This window comes from Nannospalax galili, unplaced genomic scaffold (genome assembly GCF_000622305.1).
Source record: "Nannospalax galili isolate Female #2095 unplaced genomic scaffold, S.galili_v1.0 scaffold538, whole genome shotgun sequence".
Taxonomy (NCBI): Eukaryota; Metazoa; Chordata; class Mammalia; order Rodentia; family Spalacidae; genus Nannospalax; species Nannospalax galili.
Genome location: NW_008343842.1, coordinates 4,343,061 through 4,356,754, shown reverse-complemented (window position 1 = coordinate 4,356,754; position 13,694 = coordinate 4,343,061). Strand labels below are relative to the sequence as shown.

The 13,694-nt window shown below is 52.0% G+C and overlaps 1 protein-coding gene across 1 annotated transcript in view; it reads right to left on the bottom strand.

The window, feature by feature from the left end:
- Positions 1-7,969: 7,969 nt before the first annotated feature.
- Positions 7,970-13,694, bottom strand: part of Ilrun (inflammation and lipid regulator with UBA-like and NBR1-like domains) — a 70,518-nt gene continuing 64,793 nt past the window's right edge. Inside the window, exon 5 of the mRNA XM_008840122.2 lies at positions 7,970-8,032. Coding sequence (XP_008838344.1) covers positions 7,997-8,032 — 36 coding nt within the window. The 3' untranslated portion in view covers positions 7,970-7,996. The remainder of the gene's footprint in view (positions 8,033-13,694) is intronic.

Below are 13,694 nucleotides of genomic sequence, written 5' to 3'. Positions count from 1 at the left end.
TTGGGGATCTGAGTCAGCTACCATTGGGCCCTGCTTCCCAACCAACTGCTAATTCTTCCCTGGGGCCCTTGGCATCCTGGCTGGCTCAGGTGTCTGGGAGGGAGCCTGAGCAGGAGGGGCCCACACTGACTGGGACTCTGGGGAAGGCAGTGGCCTCCAATGTTTAGGAATGTTCTGGTCATTGCCCCCTCCCATGATGCTAGAGGCTGGCTCTGCAGACACTCCTGTGTGGCACAGGGAGTGTAGGCCCCCCCCACAGGTGCCTTAATCTACCTGAGTCCCCACATATGCTTATGTTTCCCCACCAGGAAGAACATGTACTTCCAGGCCTGGATGACCCATATCTGGGGGCTGAGCAGGGTGTTTGCCGCACAGAATCCTTCCCAGCCAGCCCTGGCAACAGCTCTCCAAACCCACCAGCTCTCAGCAGGTGCCCCAGCCCCAAGCCTTCACCCCTGGGCACAGGCCTCTGGTGGAGCATTCTTGGCCTTCAGTCATGGGAGAAAACCATGGAATAAAGTAACAGCAAGAGCTGGTGGGGCTGGCTGCCACTTGGTGCCCACCTGGTTCAGGCCTCCAGACTTGGTCCTGGCTCTGACACTGTTCCTTGTGGGTGCCTGGATGCAGACGTGTCAGCCCCCGTACTCCACCCTCGGAAGTGGTAAACCACAGTGGCCAAACCAGTTTCCAGTCTGTAATTCTCAACCACAGGCACATCTGGGGACCCCCACTTCTCTCCAGGAGCCCCTGTCAAAATCTGGTGTCTGAACTGGGCTACCTGATCTAGGCTGGGCAGTGTCCACTCTGATTATTCAGGCCAGGCCTGCAGAGGGAGGCCCCTAGACTTTCCTATGCGTGACTTCAGCCAATACACACATGCCAGGGCCCACTGCATGCCGCCACAGAGTACAAACCTCTCTCCTGAGAGCTGGTCTCAAAGGACCTGAGGACCTCCAAGGTCTCTTTCCTTTATTCCCCAACTCTTACCTCAAACCCAAATCAAGAAATATAAATGAATTTGCTAGAAATAAGAACCATGGCCTGGAGAGAGAGCTCAAACACCCAGTGTTCGTCTCTTCTCTTGGGAACCCAGGCCTTGTAACATCTAGCGGGTCGTAACAACATGACAGTGATCATTCATGTTGGATACATGACCACATGCCGGGTAAATGATGACAGTTTTATGATGGTTTTTATTCCTGTGACACCTCAAGTAGGAACTGTCTTTATTTTACAGATTAGATACTTAGGCACGTATCACCGTGTGACCCCCACCCTACAGTCACTCAGTGGAGCTTAGATTCCCACCCAAGCTGCCTGACTGGGAGCCAGAGGCAGAGGCAGTGCCTCCCCTGAAGGAGTGAATGTGTGGGTGCCGTACTTGTAGGGGAGGCTCCACCAGGGCAGCGTCTACCTTTCCAGATGAAGCCTGGGCCGCACGTGCCCTCTGTGGCCCTCAAGCACACCCTGTACCAGCAGAGATGGCCATACTCCCAGCATTCCAGGGACCACTTACTTCCCATCCCCGATCTCCCCCCTGGGGGCTGCCCTGAGATAATCTCCTCACAGCTTCCTGGGGACAGTGACAGTTCAGCAGATCACAGAACTTGGGTATCTTGGTCATTGACCAGGACCTTTGAGTTTGTTACGGGTGGGCCTCTCTCAAGTCCCAAGTTAGACAGAGCACCTCCTCTACCAGACTGCCCGACTGTCCTGAAGGACAAGCCCTCAGGAACTAAGCTGCACCCTGAGACTCTGTTTCTCCCTGTCCTCGGCAGGGAGCACCCCTGGGCTGGATGGCACCAACCCTCATTCACTGTCCGACCTGGGGGGAAAGCAGACAGCGGCCAGGGCACCAGGGACTTGGAACAGGAGCGAGGTCAGCTGCAGCCATTGGTGCTATCTCTACAGTGGTCTGGGGGGCTTCACAGATCCTTGCAGGGAGCTTCGGCAGAGGATGGGCTTTGAGGGAGCTTGTGACAGATGAAGCTATAAACTTCCCAACTCCTCCAAACTGCAGATTTGTATCTACCTGTGGACCCAGCATCTCCCCAAGAGACCTGGCAGGCATCTCAGACTGAGCAGGTAGGTCTTTATGACTAAACACAATCCTGACTCTGCAGCTCCAGTTTGCTTATTTTACTCCTGTCCGGCTAGTAAACAGTAACTTATTGATGCTCAAGATTTCAGGTGCTTAAATGCAAATTTCAGTCTTTCTCTCTCTCCCCTTAAACTTGACCTACCTTCTGATTTTTTAGTTGTTTTTTTTTTTTTTTTTTTGAGACAGGGTCTCCCTGCAGCCCCAGTTGGCTTAGAACTTGCTAAGTAGACCAGACTAGCCTCTATCTCAGAGTGCTGTGGTTGCAGGGTGTACCACCACACCCAGCTTAGACCCCGTCCTTACCTCCACCAGCACTACACAGTAACCACCTCCAGTGATGCCAGTTTCTGCCTTTCCACCACAGTTCCTTCTTAACACAGCAGCCAGAGGGATCCTGCCAGGTGTTGCTGGGTGGCTCACAACCCTTCAGTGGCTTCTACCCTACCCTAGATGGACATCAAGGCCATTCCAGTGCTATTAACTGACCTCTGACCCCATCTCCTATTACCAAAGTCTTAGCACTTGCTGTTCTGCTTGGTGTCACCACTGCAGAGATCCACACGGCCTCCCTGACTGTCCTGAGGGAACCACAACCCTCTTTTCCTCCTCAGCACTCTGATCACTTCCCTTCATTCCTCTGTGATGCTCTCGTCACCTCTTGACATGCCATATCGGCATCTGCCTCATCCAACTAGACTGCGCTCCATAAGGGCAGTCCCATTGTCTCTGTGGTTAATGTATTTGCAGACCAAGAATAGTAGCTAGGGGACTCAATAAGGCATTTGCTGCACAGGAGGCCCTGAGTTCAGATCCCTAGCATCCTACCTCTGTAATTACAGTGCAAAGGAGGCAGATCCCAGGGGCTCCACATGCCACCATCCAGTTTAACCCAGTCAGTGAGCTCCAGGTTCAGTGAGACTGTCTCAAAAAATAAGGTTGGGGCTGGAAAGATGGCTGTGGTTAAAGGCACTGACTGCTCTTTCAGAGGACCTGGGTTTGGTTCCCAGTACCCCCATGGCAGCTAACATCTGTAACCCTAGTTCCAGGGGGATCCAATGCTCTCTTCTGGCCTCCACAAGCACTGCATGGACATGGTGCACTTATACACATGTAGGCATACCACATACAAGCATCTGTTCCTCCAGGAAAGTGCGAGATACAATCTTGCCTCTCCTGCAAGACCCGTTAAACCAGAACCTGCGTTTTAACACATCCAAATTCAGTTAACAACTGCCCTAGATCACAGTATCTCAAAACTAAGGTGTGGGTGTTCCACTTTAGAGACTTGTCAGTGGCTCACACTGACTAGTCAGAAAGCTTTCCTGGATGCCCCACCCCCAAGCTCACACACAATCCTATCTATAACTTTCCCATCTGGGATCTGGTGAGAGCCTTCAGTGCTTACTCTTTACCAGCCAGTAAGGGCTGGACTCTAGGTGGTGTCTGGGAAATGGCTGGGTCACAGTGACCAGCTGAGGGAGAGGCCTTCTCAAGAACAGGGTGGGAGGCCCAAGGACAACCTGAGCTGGGCAGGGAGGTGGCTTGGGAGCACTTGTTCTGCCAGGAGGGGCCCCCCACCCCCAGACCCAGCTGAGTCCTCTCCCTGTCACCCAGCCCCCGTGGGAATGGCTCAGGCCAGGAGCTACTACCCAACTTGCTTCTTTCTCCCAGGGCCCAGTGACTTCTTGACAGGTTACAGCCCCAAAGACAAACAGATTCTGCCAAACAAGTAACTGTTCAGTGGTAGGGGTGTCAAAGAGTGGGTCAGAATTGCCAGAAGACCCAGGTGACAGGGCCCTCCCCTGCAAAAAACAAACAGCTGCAGGCACCTGGAAGGAAGCTGGGTACAGGTGCCCTGTCATGGGTGAAGGGGCTGGCTGGGGGTCCCTGGATGTCTCCTAGGCTCCTCCTTCCTTCCTAGGAAGCCTTGCATCAGCCCTGAGCTACCCATTAAGTTATGGCCAGGAGGCCCTCTCCTCCAAATCCTATACCCTAGATCCCGTCTCACAGCATCATTTGAACAGGCACAGCTTAGCCCGGCAGGGGGAAGCCTGATGCAGGGTCTGTGGCTACCAGACTGGCTTGTCAGAACAGCAAAAAATGAGGCTGGGTTTCCAGCCTGCCCTACATAGAGCTGACTCAGGAAACACTCTTTCCTCAGGGTGTGTTCTCTACAACAGAGGGCGATGGCGTGAACCCTTTTTTGGGGGAAGAGGAGGCAAGGACAGGGTCTTACATAGCTGCCCTGGTGGTGAAGTCTCATTTGCCCCTGGCTTGTTTTCCTAAGAGGACAGCAGCTCACCACAATCTGTCTTTCCATGCTGGTCTTTGCTGCCCACCATGTGCAGGATACACAGGATGGGTCAAACAATGCCCCAATGGTCGATGAACATGCATGGTACCCTGATGATGGCACACTGGCCATTTGGAGGCCATTTCTTGACTTTTTCATCACTCGGCATGGGAAGAGCCAGTGTGTCTCAAGGCTGACTTGCTGTTTGTGTCTGGGCCTGCGATGTCCCTTTAGGAGTAGGGGCCTAGCTGGCTGACACACTTCACTAGGGGTGGGCTCTCGTGCTGTTTCTTGGTCCACCAGCATGTGAACACCCTCCATCTTCCACTCCCATGGCCAGAGATAGAGCATCTCTGAGATGCTGAAATTCCCTGAAATTCCCAGAAGCCATCAAAATAGATCTTCCCTCCTTGTCAGGTGCTGTCACAGCAATGCAACAGAGACCAACACACTTCCCAACTATGTGCCTCAGGGACTGTTCTCCAACAGCAGAAGGGAAAGACCCAGAGAGCAAAAGGTGTGTGCCACAGAGCCACGGTGGGTCCATACAAAAGGTGTGTGCCACAGAGCCACTGTGGGTCCATCCAAAGGTGTGTGTCACAGAGACACTGTGGGTTCATACAGGTCACAGGTGGCTTGAGGGCACAATAAAACTCACATACACATAGAAGTTTTGTGTGTTAATTTAATCATACAAATATTCATTTACACAGTAAGGAAAACCTCCTCATCTTCACCTCCTCCTAGGCACCATGAGGCCCCACCAGACACCCACCACTGTCCAGGTGGGAGGGGCAGCACCCCCACATTCACCCAAGGAAACAAGGGACAACGGGGTGGGGGCAGGGGAACAACACATTATTACTTGTACTTCTGAGCCCTGGCAACCCTACCATCCTCTCCTGCAGGGGGCTCAGGCCCATTTCCCACCTTGGCCATCAGCTGTCTTGATGAAAAATACTTTTGATAGGCTTAGGATTACACCCAGTCCTTACTGGGGGAACAAGAGGTTGTTTCTTATACAAAAAAGCCCCAAATTCAACTGTCCCCACAGTAAAAAGAACAAAGGCATGCACATGTGCACGTGCACCTCACTCCACACAGACTCCCCCAGCCTGCACACCATCCACCTCCCCAAATCGGCTCAGGCCCTAATCCCGAAGACTGGAGTCTGCCTCACCGCCTGGGTGTCAGAGCTGGTGGCTATGCCCAAAGGCAGACTGATCCACGAAGGGAGGGAACACAAGGCATTTCTGGAACCCATGAGGCGTGAGGCTGGAGAGCAGTGCCGACGCCTTCCTCTGCTAGGAGCCTGTCCAACGCTTGCACCTGCTTTGACTTCTGCAAGAAGCTAACTCTCAAAAGCTGTGCGAACACTGCTTGTTCTTGGGGAGGAAGCAGGGTGCCAGGGCCATCTGCTTTGCTACTGAGGTGGCCTACAAGTGGTGGGAGAGCAAGTGACTGGCAGGACCAGACTCAGCAACAGCGGCCCATGCAGCCCCTGCTGGAAACTGAGAAAGGGCACATAGTGGTGGGCGCAGTAGGTGGATAGGGAAGCCAGCCAGGTGGGGTGGAGCTTCCCATGATTCCTAGTGGGCAGCTGGCGATGCACTGCTTCAAGGTCAGCAAGCAGAATGGCTGAGCAAGGCTGTGCTCCAGGTGGCAGAGTCCTCGGAGACCAGCACCAATGGTGGCAGTAGCCTGGCCTGGAGGCCCTCAGACAAAATCCCTGGGTCTTGTGGCACAGACCCCTGGCAGGGACTGCCCTTGGCTCTGCTAGGGCCCAAGTGTGCAGAGGAAGTAGGGACTCCAGAGATGCCCCCAACACTGCTCCTCTCCATGGGCATCTCCACCTCCCCCGGGGCCTTCTCGGAAAAACAAAGCTGATTCCCTCTTGGTTTGCTTTTTGGGGAAGTAGAAAGGTGAAGGAGGGTGTTTCATACAAGCTTTTCTCCCACGATCAAGTGTTTAAACAGTCTCAGAAGAGGATAAGGAGGAATGAATACCACACGCTTTTCAGAACTCAGACACCCAGATGAAGACAGACAGGCAGGCAGACCCACACCACACCCAGGCTGGAGGACCCCTGCAACCACTCATGCCTTGGTCTCCCTGCTCTGCCCACAGCCCCGAGCACACGGGGGCTGTGACAGCAGACAGGGAACTCTGCATCCGTACAGGAGATCCACATCCCAGCTCTCAAGCCAGCTGACTCAGGGAAGGAGGGGCTGAGAAGGGAAGAGGGACTTTGCATATTCTTGTATCTTTGGCAGACAGCTGTTCTAGCCTGGTTCAAGGTTCCCGCAGAGACATCCACATTCCAACCCGTTTGGAGTCCAGGGGACACTAGTGGGTACCTGCCCAGGGAGCAAGAGCCACTGCTCCAGCTGGGCTACAATTCACCAGCCTCCACCCTGCACTACGAATTCTGCTGGGGGCGGTCCTTTCATTTCTCTCCAACTGTGGCCTTTCAAGTCAAAGGAGTCAGTGGTGGGGCTCCCATCTGGGGCTGCACCTTCATACCTCAATAACTCAGCCTCCACTAGCAGGCTGTGAGATCACCACAGAGGACAAGTCAGGGGGAAGACACAGGGAGGGGAGCTGTGTGACAAGAGAGAGAAGCAGGGAATGGGTTCTCACTTGATGAGCCCCCCCCATGTGTGTGCACGTGGCATACGCACCCACCTAGCAAGTGCGCATGCATCGTTCCCAGGGCAGGCTGAGGCCACTGCATGGAGGATCCAAGAGGGCCTATGTGTGGTGACATTCCTTGTGCCAAGAGAAACACAAAGGGAAGCAATCCCAGCAGTTACTAGCATGCGCGGGACACCTCTCAGCCTCAGAAACTCCCACATCACCTGAGATCTGTCCCCCAGGCTTCCTCTGCTGACCAGACAGGGAAGTTCGGTCTTTAGGGAGTCTGATGCTAAGAAGCCACAGGGTGGACAAATACAAATGTCAAAGGTGTAAATCAACAAGAGATTAAAGAGAAAAGAGGAGGAAGGGCGGTAACGCACTGGCAGATGCCATGAAAAACAAATGGGGTCAGACTCTGCAGTCATGTGGCACTGCAGTGTGTTCCCAGCAGCACTGACCTGCAGAGTCCCCAAACATGCCACGCTAACCTCAACCTGAACTGCTTCCAGAGCAAGCACTATCCTAGAGAGCACACTATCCCTTATTTAAAAAAATAAACATCGGGAAGAGGGGAGAAAATTAACGTGTGCTCAAAACTACAACCTCTCTGTAGGCAAAATAAATTTTGTTTAAAAAGATGGCTTATTTTCCCCCATTTTTAACTGCTCCTTCCCGAGTGAGCTAGTGACTCGTTAGAATGACGTAATCAGAATCCTTGGTGGCTGCGTGGATTCTTCGGTCGCCTCAGCACCACTCCTGTGATTCAGCATCCACACATGCACACTGAGAATACTCAAAACTAGTCTGTTCTGCTTCTTCCTCTTCCTCCAGGATGGGGGAGGGGGGGGCCAGAGCCAGGGGTCCATGTGACGTGGTCTGTGATCCAGAGGAACCCCTCGCCCTCCCCCCCGCCCCAAAGTCACGTCTTCTGTTTTTTGTTAATTTTTCTTCTTGCTGAAACCCGTTTAAGACTGGTCGAAGGGGTAAGGCCCGTGGAGCCCCTGGAAGAGAGTGAAGACAGTCAGTGATGGACAGACACATGGCAGTGCAGTGTGACAAGCAAACCTAGGATGAGAATCCACCATTCCCACCAGCAAGTCCCAGTCCCAGACAAGGCAGGAGGGTCATCGCCCTGAGCACACCGGACCTCAGCAGACCAAAGACCAGGATATGTCTGGTGGGCTGAGTTTCCTGCTGAATCCCACCGGCCTCAGAGGGGAGACAGGAGGCTCGTCGTGCAAAAGCAGTGTGGTTGGTGCCCATCTTGCTCCACCTGGGCTGCGAAGCTTCCTATGTCCTTGACAACGGATTCTCAGACCTGTCCATGGAGGGAGCGCAAACCTTTTTCTGCACCTGCCCCTCAGATGCTGACACTGGCAGGTACTTAAGGGAAGCAATGTGGCAAGACCAGTGAGATGTCTCAGCAGATAAAGGCACTTGCTGCCAAGTTGGGTGACCTGAGTTCGATTCCCGGAACCCACAGGGTGGAAGGAGAGAACTGACTCCCACAAGTCCTCTGACCTCCACCTGTACACTATGGCATTCACACAAAATAAATGTAAACAAACAAAAACATCCAATGTGGCAGAAACAGCAGATTCGTACCCGGTACCCAAGCACAAGTGCCAGCACCTGCCCATACCATTTTTTTTTAGGGGGGGGTCTTTTGGAGACAGGGTCTCCCTTAGCCCCAGCTGGCCTTGAACTCCTGAGTACTGGGATCAGAGGCATATGCCACCACACCCGGCTGTCCATACCATCTTTAATCCCCACTTCTGTCCTGAAAAGGACCCAAGTAGTGCCACATACATCTGAGGAGCACCATTTTCCTGCAGACTGAGGTCTTCAAGATTATGTGGCTGCTAAGAGGCAGAGCCAGGATTCAGAACTAAATCTGGGGAGTGCAGTATTGATCCCCTGCCCACTTGCCACATTGTGAGATTTAGTTCAAATTCATCAAAGTACTTAATACTTCTCCTCACTACCTGTTTAGCTTCTTTCAATGCAGAGTCTCACTATGTAGTCCAATCTGGACTGGCATTCTTTTCATTTATTTTTTGGTCTTTGAAACAGGATCTCCCTGTAGCCCCAGCTGGCCTGGAACTTACAGAGATCTGCCTGCCTCTGCCTCCCAAGTGCTGGGGGATTAAAGGTGTACAACCACCACACCTGGCTTGAATTTCTTTTAAAAAAAGATATTATTTTTATTATGTGTGTGTATATTTGTGAGTTTATGTGCCTCACCTTAGAGGCCAGAAGAGGGAGGGCATCAGATCCTGGAACTGGAGTTACAGGTGGCCATGAGCTGCCATGCAGGTGCTTGGAACTGAACCCAGATCCTTTGCAAAAGCAGTAAGCATTATTAACCAATGAGCCATCTCTCTAGCCCCTGGACTAGAGTTCATGATCTTCCTCCCCTGAGCCTCCCAAGTGCTGGGATTACAGGCCCAGTGTATACCACCAGATCAGACCCCAAAGGTACTTTCTATGCTACTTGGCTAAACGGAAAAGGCTTTTTGCCTTGCTTTTCCCTGTATTAAGATCGAGACTCCAGGCGGGCATGGTGGCGCATGCCTTTAGTCCCAGCACTTGGGAGGCAGAGGCAGGTAGATCTTTGTGAGTTCGAGGCCAGCCTGGTCTACATAGCGAGTTCCAGGCCAGCTAGGACTACAGGGAGACATTGTCTCAAAAAGACCAAAAAAAAAAAAAAGAGCAAAGAGCCTCCTTGGTTTGTCAGCTCGAGAAACCATCTGAGGACTGCACTGAATCATGACCTTACCTCTCCTTGGTAGGACCCATTCAAAGCAGACTTGAAAGGGCAAAGGTAACCAACCACTACCAGGGTCTTCCCTGTGGCCCAGAAGCAGTAGGCTTCTGTGGGGAACAGGTGACACTTGGCTATATCCATGGTGAGTGACCAGAGACCGCCCAGTGCCTGATAGCTATGCTAAAAATCCTGAACCTAGGCTCAACTCACAGTAGGGAGAAAGACAGGGAGGATATTGCCCATCAGTTTGATGGAATGTGGGAAAAGTCAGGAGTGCTTTAGACACACAGCACATTTGCACATTTTCTTTTGACAGACCTAGGAGGCTACAGGATGGCTGGACAACCACCTCTGTCTGCCATTCTAAAGCCAGGTCTCTACACAGTTGCTTAGCTGGAGGACACAAGCACTTGGGTTAACTATTGATTTGGTCATAAGCCTCGGGGCTCCAGGAGCAGCTGGGGCTGTGCTGGGGTGGTGGCAAGTAGAAGGCACACAACTCTCCAGTTGCCCAAGGGGGGTGGGGGGTGGTAGATGTGAAGAGTAGGGAAGAGAGTTGGGGCTGCTCTCCACTCTGCATCCTCACCAAGTCACCCCGTGTTTCCCTTACATACCCAACTCTTCCCTACATCCTCCCTGAGTCAAGTTTCTGAATGGACGCAAAGTATCGACTCAGGAGGCTAAAAACTAGTATTCTAAGGACAATACTGTTTAGTCTCATGCAATCAAAGGTCAAAGCTACCAAGGATGGAGAGCATGAGATTAAAGTGTTCGCAGTTTTTTTCAGTGGGAAATACTGGAGGTCATGGAGGTATGGTATATTTCTACCTGCTTGGTGGGGAAGAGGTGAGTTGGAAGGCCAATCTTGAAGGAACATCGGCTACATGCCAGGTGCCACAGCAGCTCCTAACATGTAACCCTTAAGCTTCACTGGGCTCCATGGTGACACGCACGACCTTCCAGCTCAGAGAGGTAAGGTAACCTAATCAAGAGCACAGCACCGGGGAGCTGAGGGGCTGGTGTTTAGAATGATGGGTTGCCACACATCCATGTCTCCAGCAGCCAAACAAAGGCACTAACCATTTTCGCAGCTGCAGCTCTCAGTGGCCCAGCCAAGCGTGGGGCCAGGGCTGCAAAGGGCTCTCAGATTCCATGCCGTGGGCTCTGACGGGAGGGTCACACACGTCAGAGTTAAGTAGTAAAGCAGCTTAAGGCAAGCTGCTCTGACTCAGCACTTCCTAGCAACATCCACTCATCTAGAATGACCCATAAGGGCAGCTTAGGTTCCCTTGAGATTGAGGACTCATATGCGCCCCAAGGGCTCCAAGCAGGAAAACTCAAAAAGCAAGCAGCACTGTCTTTAGAGTCTTTCCCCTTCACTCTAAACTTAACTGCTTTCCAGTGCAAAGCTCCACAGGTACCTGCAGCTTGTCTGGGAATGTGTGCCTGAGGGACTTGTTCTGACTCCCCATTTAGCAGACAAACTAAAACAAGATCCACGCAACCGGCAAGGTTAGGGATAAAGAGGCACATGCTCAGCCTTCTACTCGAGAGTCCTCGGACCATTCAGTGTGGTATTTAACTGGCTTAGCTTATGGCTACCCTGTCTATCAACTGAGGTTGGGTGCCCTCTGGAAAGTAAAAGCCAGACTTCCTCTGTTGTCCAAAAAATAGCATATTAGTGTGGCCAGTATGCTTAATTGGTATAGAAAGGTGGCTTGAGGAAGAAGGTATGTTCCTTCATCTAACTGACTACCATCATTTCAAGGAGGGACAGGGAGTCAGCTATTTCGAAACCACTGTGACCTAGACTTCCTGCGTGCAGAATTACATGTGTCACAAGTGGATCAAAGAACGCAGGCAACACTACACCTGCTGCAGAGGAAAAGGCTGGTGAAGATTCCAAGAACAGCTTGTCCAGCGGCTGGAGGCCAAGTGGGAGGTGCTTTTCCTAACTGTGGGATGAGAGACATTCAAAATGCAAGGTCCATCTACATTTCTGGTTCTGCTGTAGGTCTACAACCCAGTGGAACAGGTTCTGATGGCCAACATCAACTGCAGCCTAGAAGTAGGGGGTTGGCGATACAGATAATGTCCACTCTGTTCCAGGGCCTAGCAACTCAACTTTGTGTTTGTGCACATGGGTGTGCGGGTGCAGAGACGGCCTCTTACTGAACCTGGAGCTTGCCAATTTGTGCAGCATGCACTTTACCCTGAAGGCCACCTCCTCAGTCCCAACTTTTTATTTTTGGCGGGGGGGCGGGGGGAGATTGTTGTCTCCCTGCAGCCCCAGCTGACTTGGAACTTGCTACATAGATCAGACTTGCCTCCATCTCAGAGAGATCCACCTGCCTCTGCCACCTGAGCCCCAGGACTAAAAATGTGTGCCACCACTCCTGGCTCAGCCCCAACTTTTATCTGTAGAAAAGCAGATGCCAGACCTTGACTGAGGTTATCTTCTACAACAGCTGTGCCACTGTAATAAGGAAAACAGATCAAAGGCCAGACAGCTCAGAATTCAACTGTGATCCAAACAAAAATCAAGCATGGTGTGGCAGGCCGCCCTCCTCCTCAAGGGTCATGTCCTGTCACACAGGATTCGCAGGAATAATTTACCCATGACCACAGAGGGTGCACACCTTTCCTATGGATTTTGGGTCTAGGTCAGTTTATCCAGAGCTTACTCAGCTGTGTGGAGAAATGGGTTTTCAAATACTCTACTGCCTGGAGCAGCCCCACATCTGCCAGGGAATGAGGAACAGTTCAGGCCTGTAGTTGATGAGGTGCTTACTATCTTGCCTCAGTCTTTCTGAGCTTTGGAATCAAAGGTTATAAGCACTACTCAGTCAGTAGGTGAGCCCTAAGGGCAGACACTCCAGTCAGAGGACACCAAGCAAGCGCAGATGTCCATGTTCCGCCCACACAGACACACCTCCTTGCTCCCAGCAGGGGAAAACTTTATTCCACCTCAAGGCAGCTGAATGGTCATGATGCTGGGCAGGGTCCAGGATGCAATGCAGCTGCTGCAAGGCACAGGCGAGCTAGTCCTGTGAAATGTTATTTTTGGATACAAGTTCACCCAAACCCATCCTTTTCTTCTGAAAGAACAATTTTAGAAGTATGGTTAAGTGGCAGAGCTCAGCAAGTGTGATGCCTAGGGCTCAAGCCCAAACCACTAAAAGAGCTAGAACATCTGATTCAGTCCTCAGAGCAAAACTGTAACAACTGTCTCTGATGTGACTTTCATAATAGTTCATAAGTTGCACCTGTGGGACAGCGAGAGCCAGGCCTGGCCTGTGATCGTATGGGAGGGACACTTGTGAATTCCTTAGATTTCTTCCTAATATGAAAGTGCAAAAGCAACCTTTCCAAAGGGGACACATACTGAATGACTGGATGTGAGATACTTCAGTCAGGAGTGCTTGGGATTGTTTTCTTTAGATTTTGGATATTTGTACATATATGACAGGCTATCTTCCAGATGGGACCCAAGACTAATCATGAAATTCATCATGTCACATACATAGCTTATACCAGGGCATTTTATGCAGTAGTTTAACAGTTTTGTGAATAAAGCAAATCTTCCTGGTGTGGAATTTTTCATTTGAGCCTCCTGAGTCGCCGCCACCTCCACCTCCACCTCCACCTCCACCTCCACCTCCACCTCCACCTCCACCTCCACCTCCACCTCCACCTCCACCTCCACCTCCACCTCCACCTCCACCTCCACCTCCACCTCCACCTCCACCTCCACCTCCACCTCCACCTCCACCTCCACCTCCACCTCCACCTCCACCTCCACCTCCACCTCCACCTCCACCTCCACCTCCACCTCCACCTCCACCTCCACCTCCACCTCCACCTCCACCTCCACCTCCACCTCCACCTCCACCTCC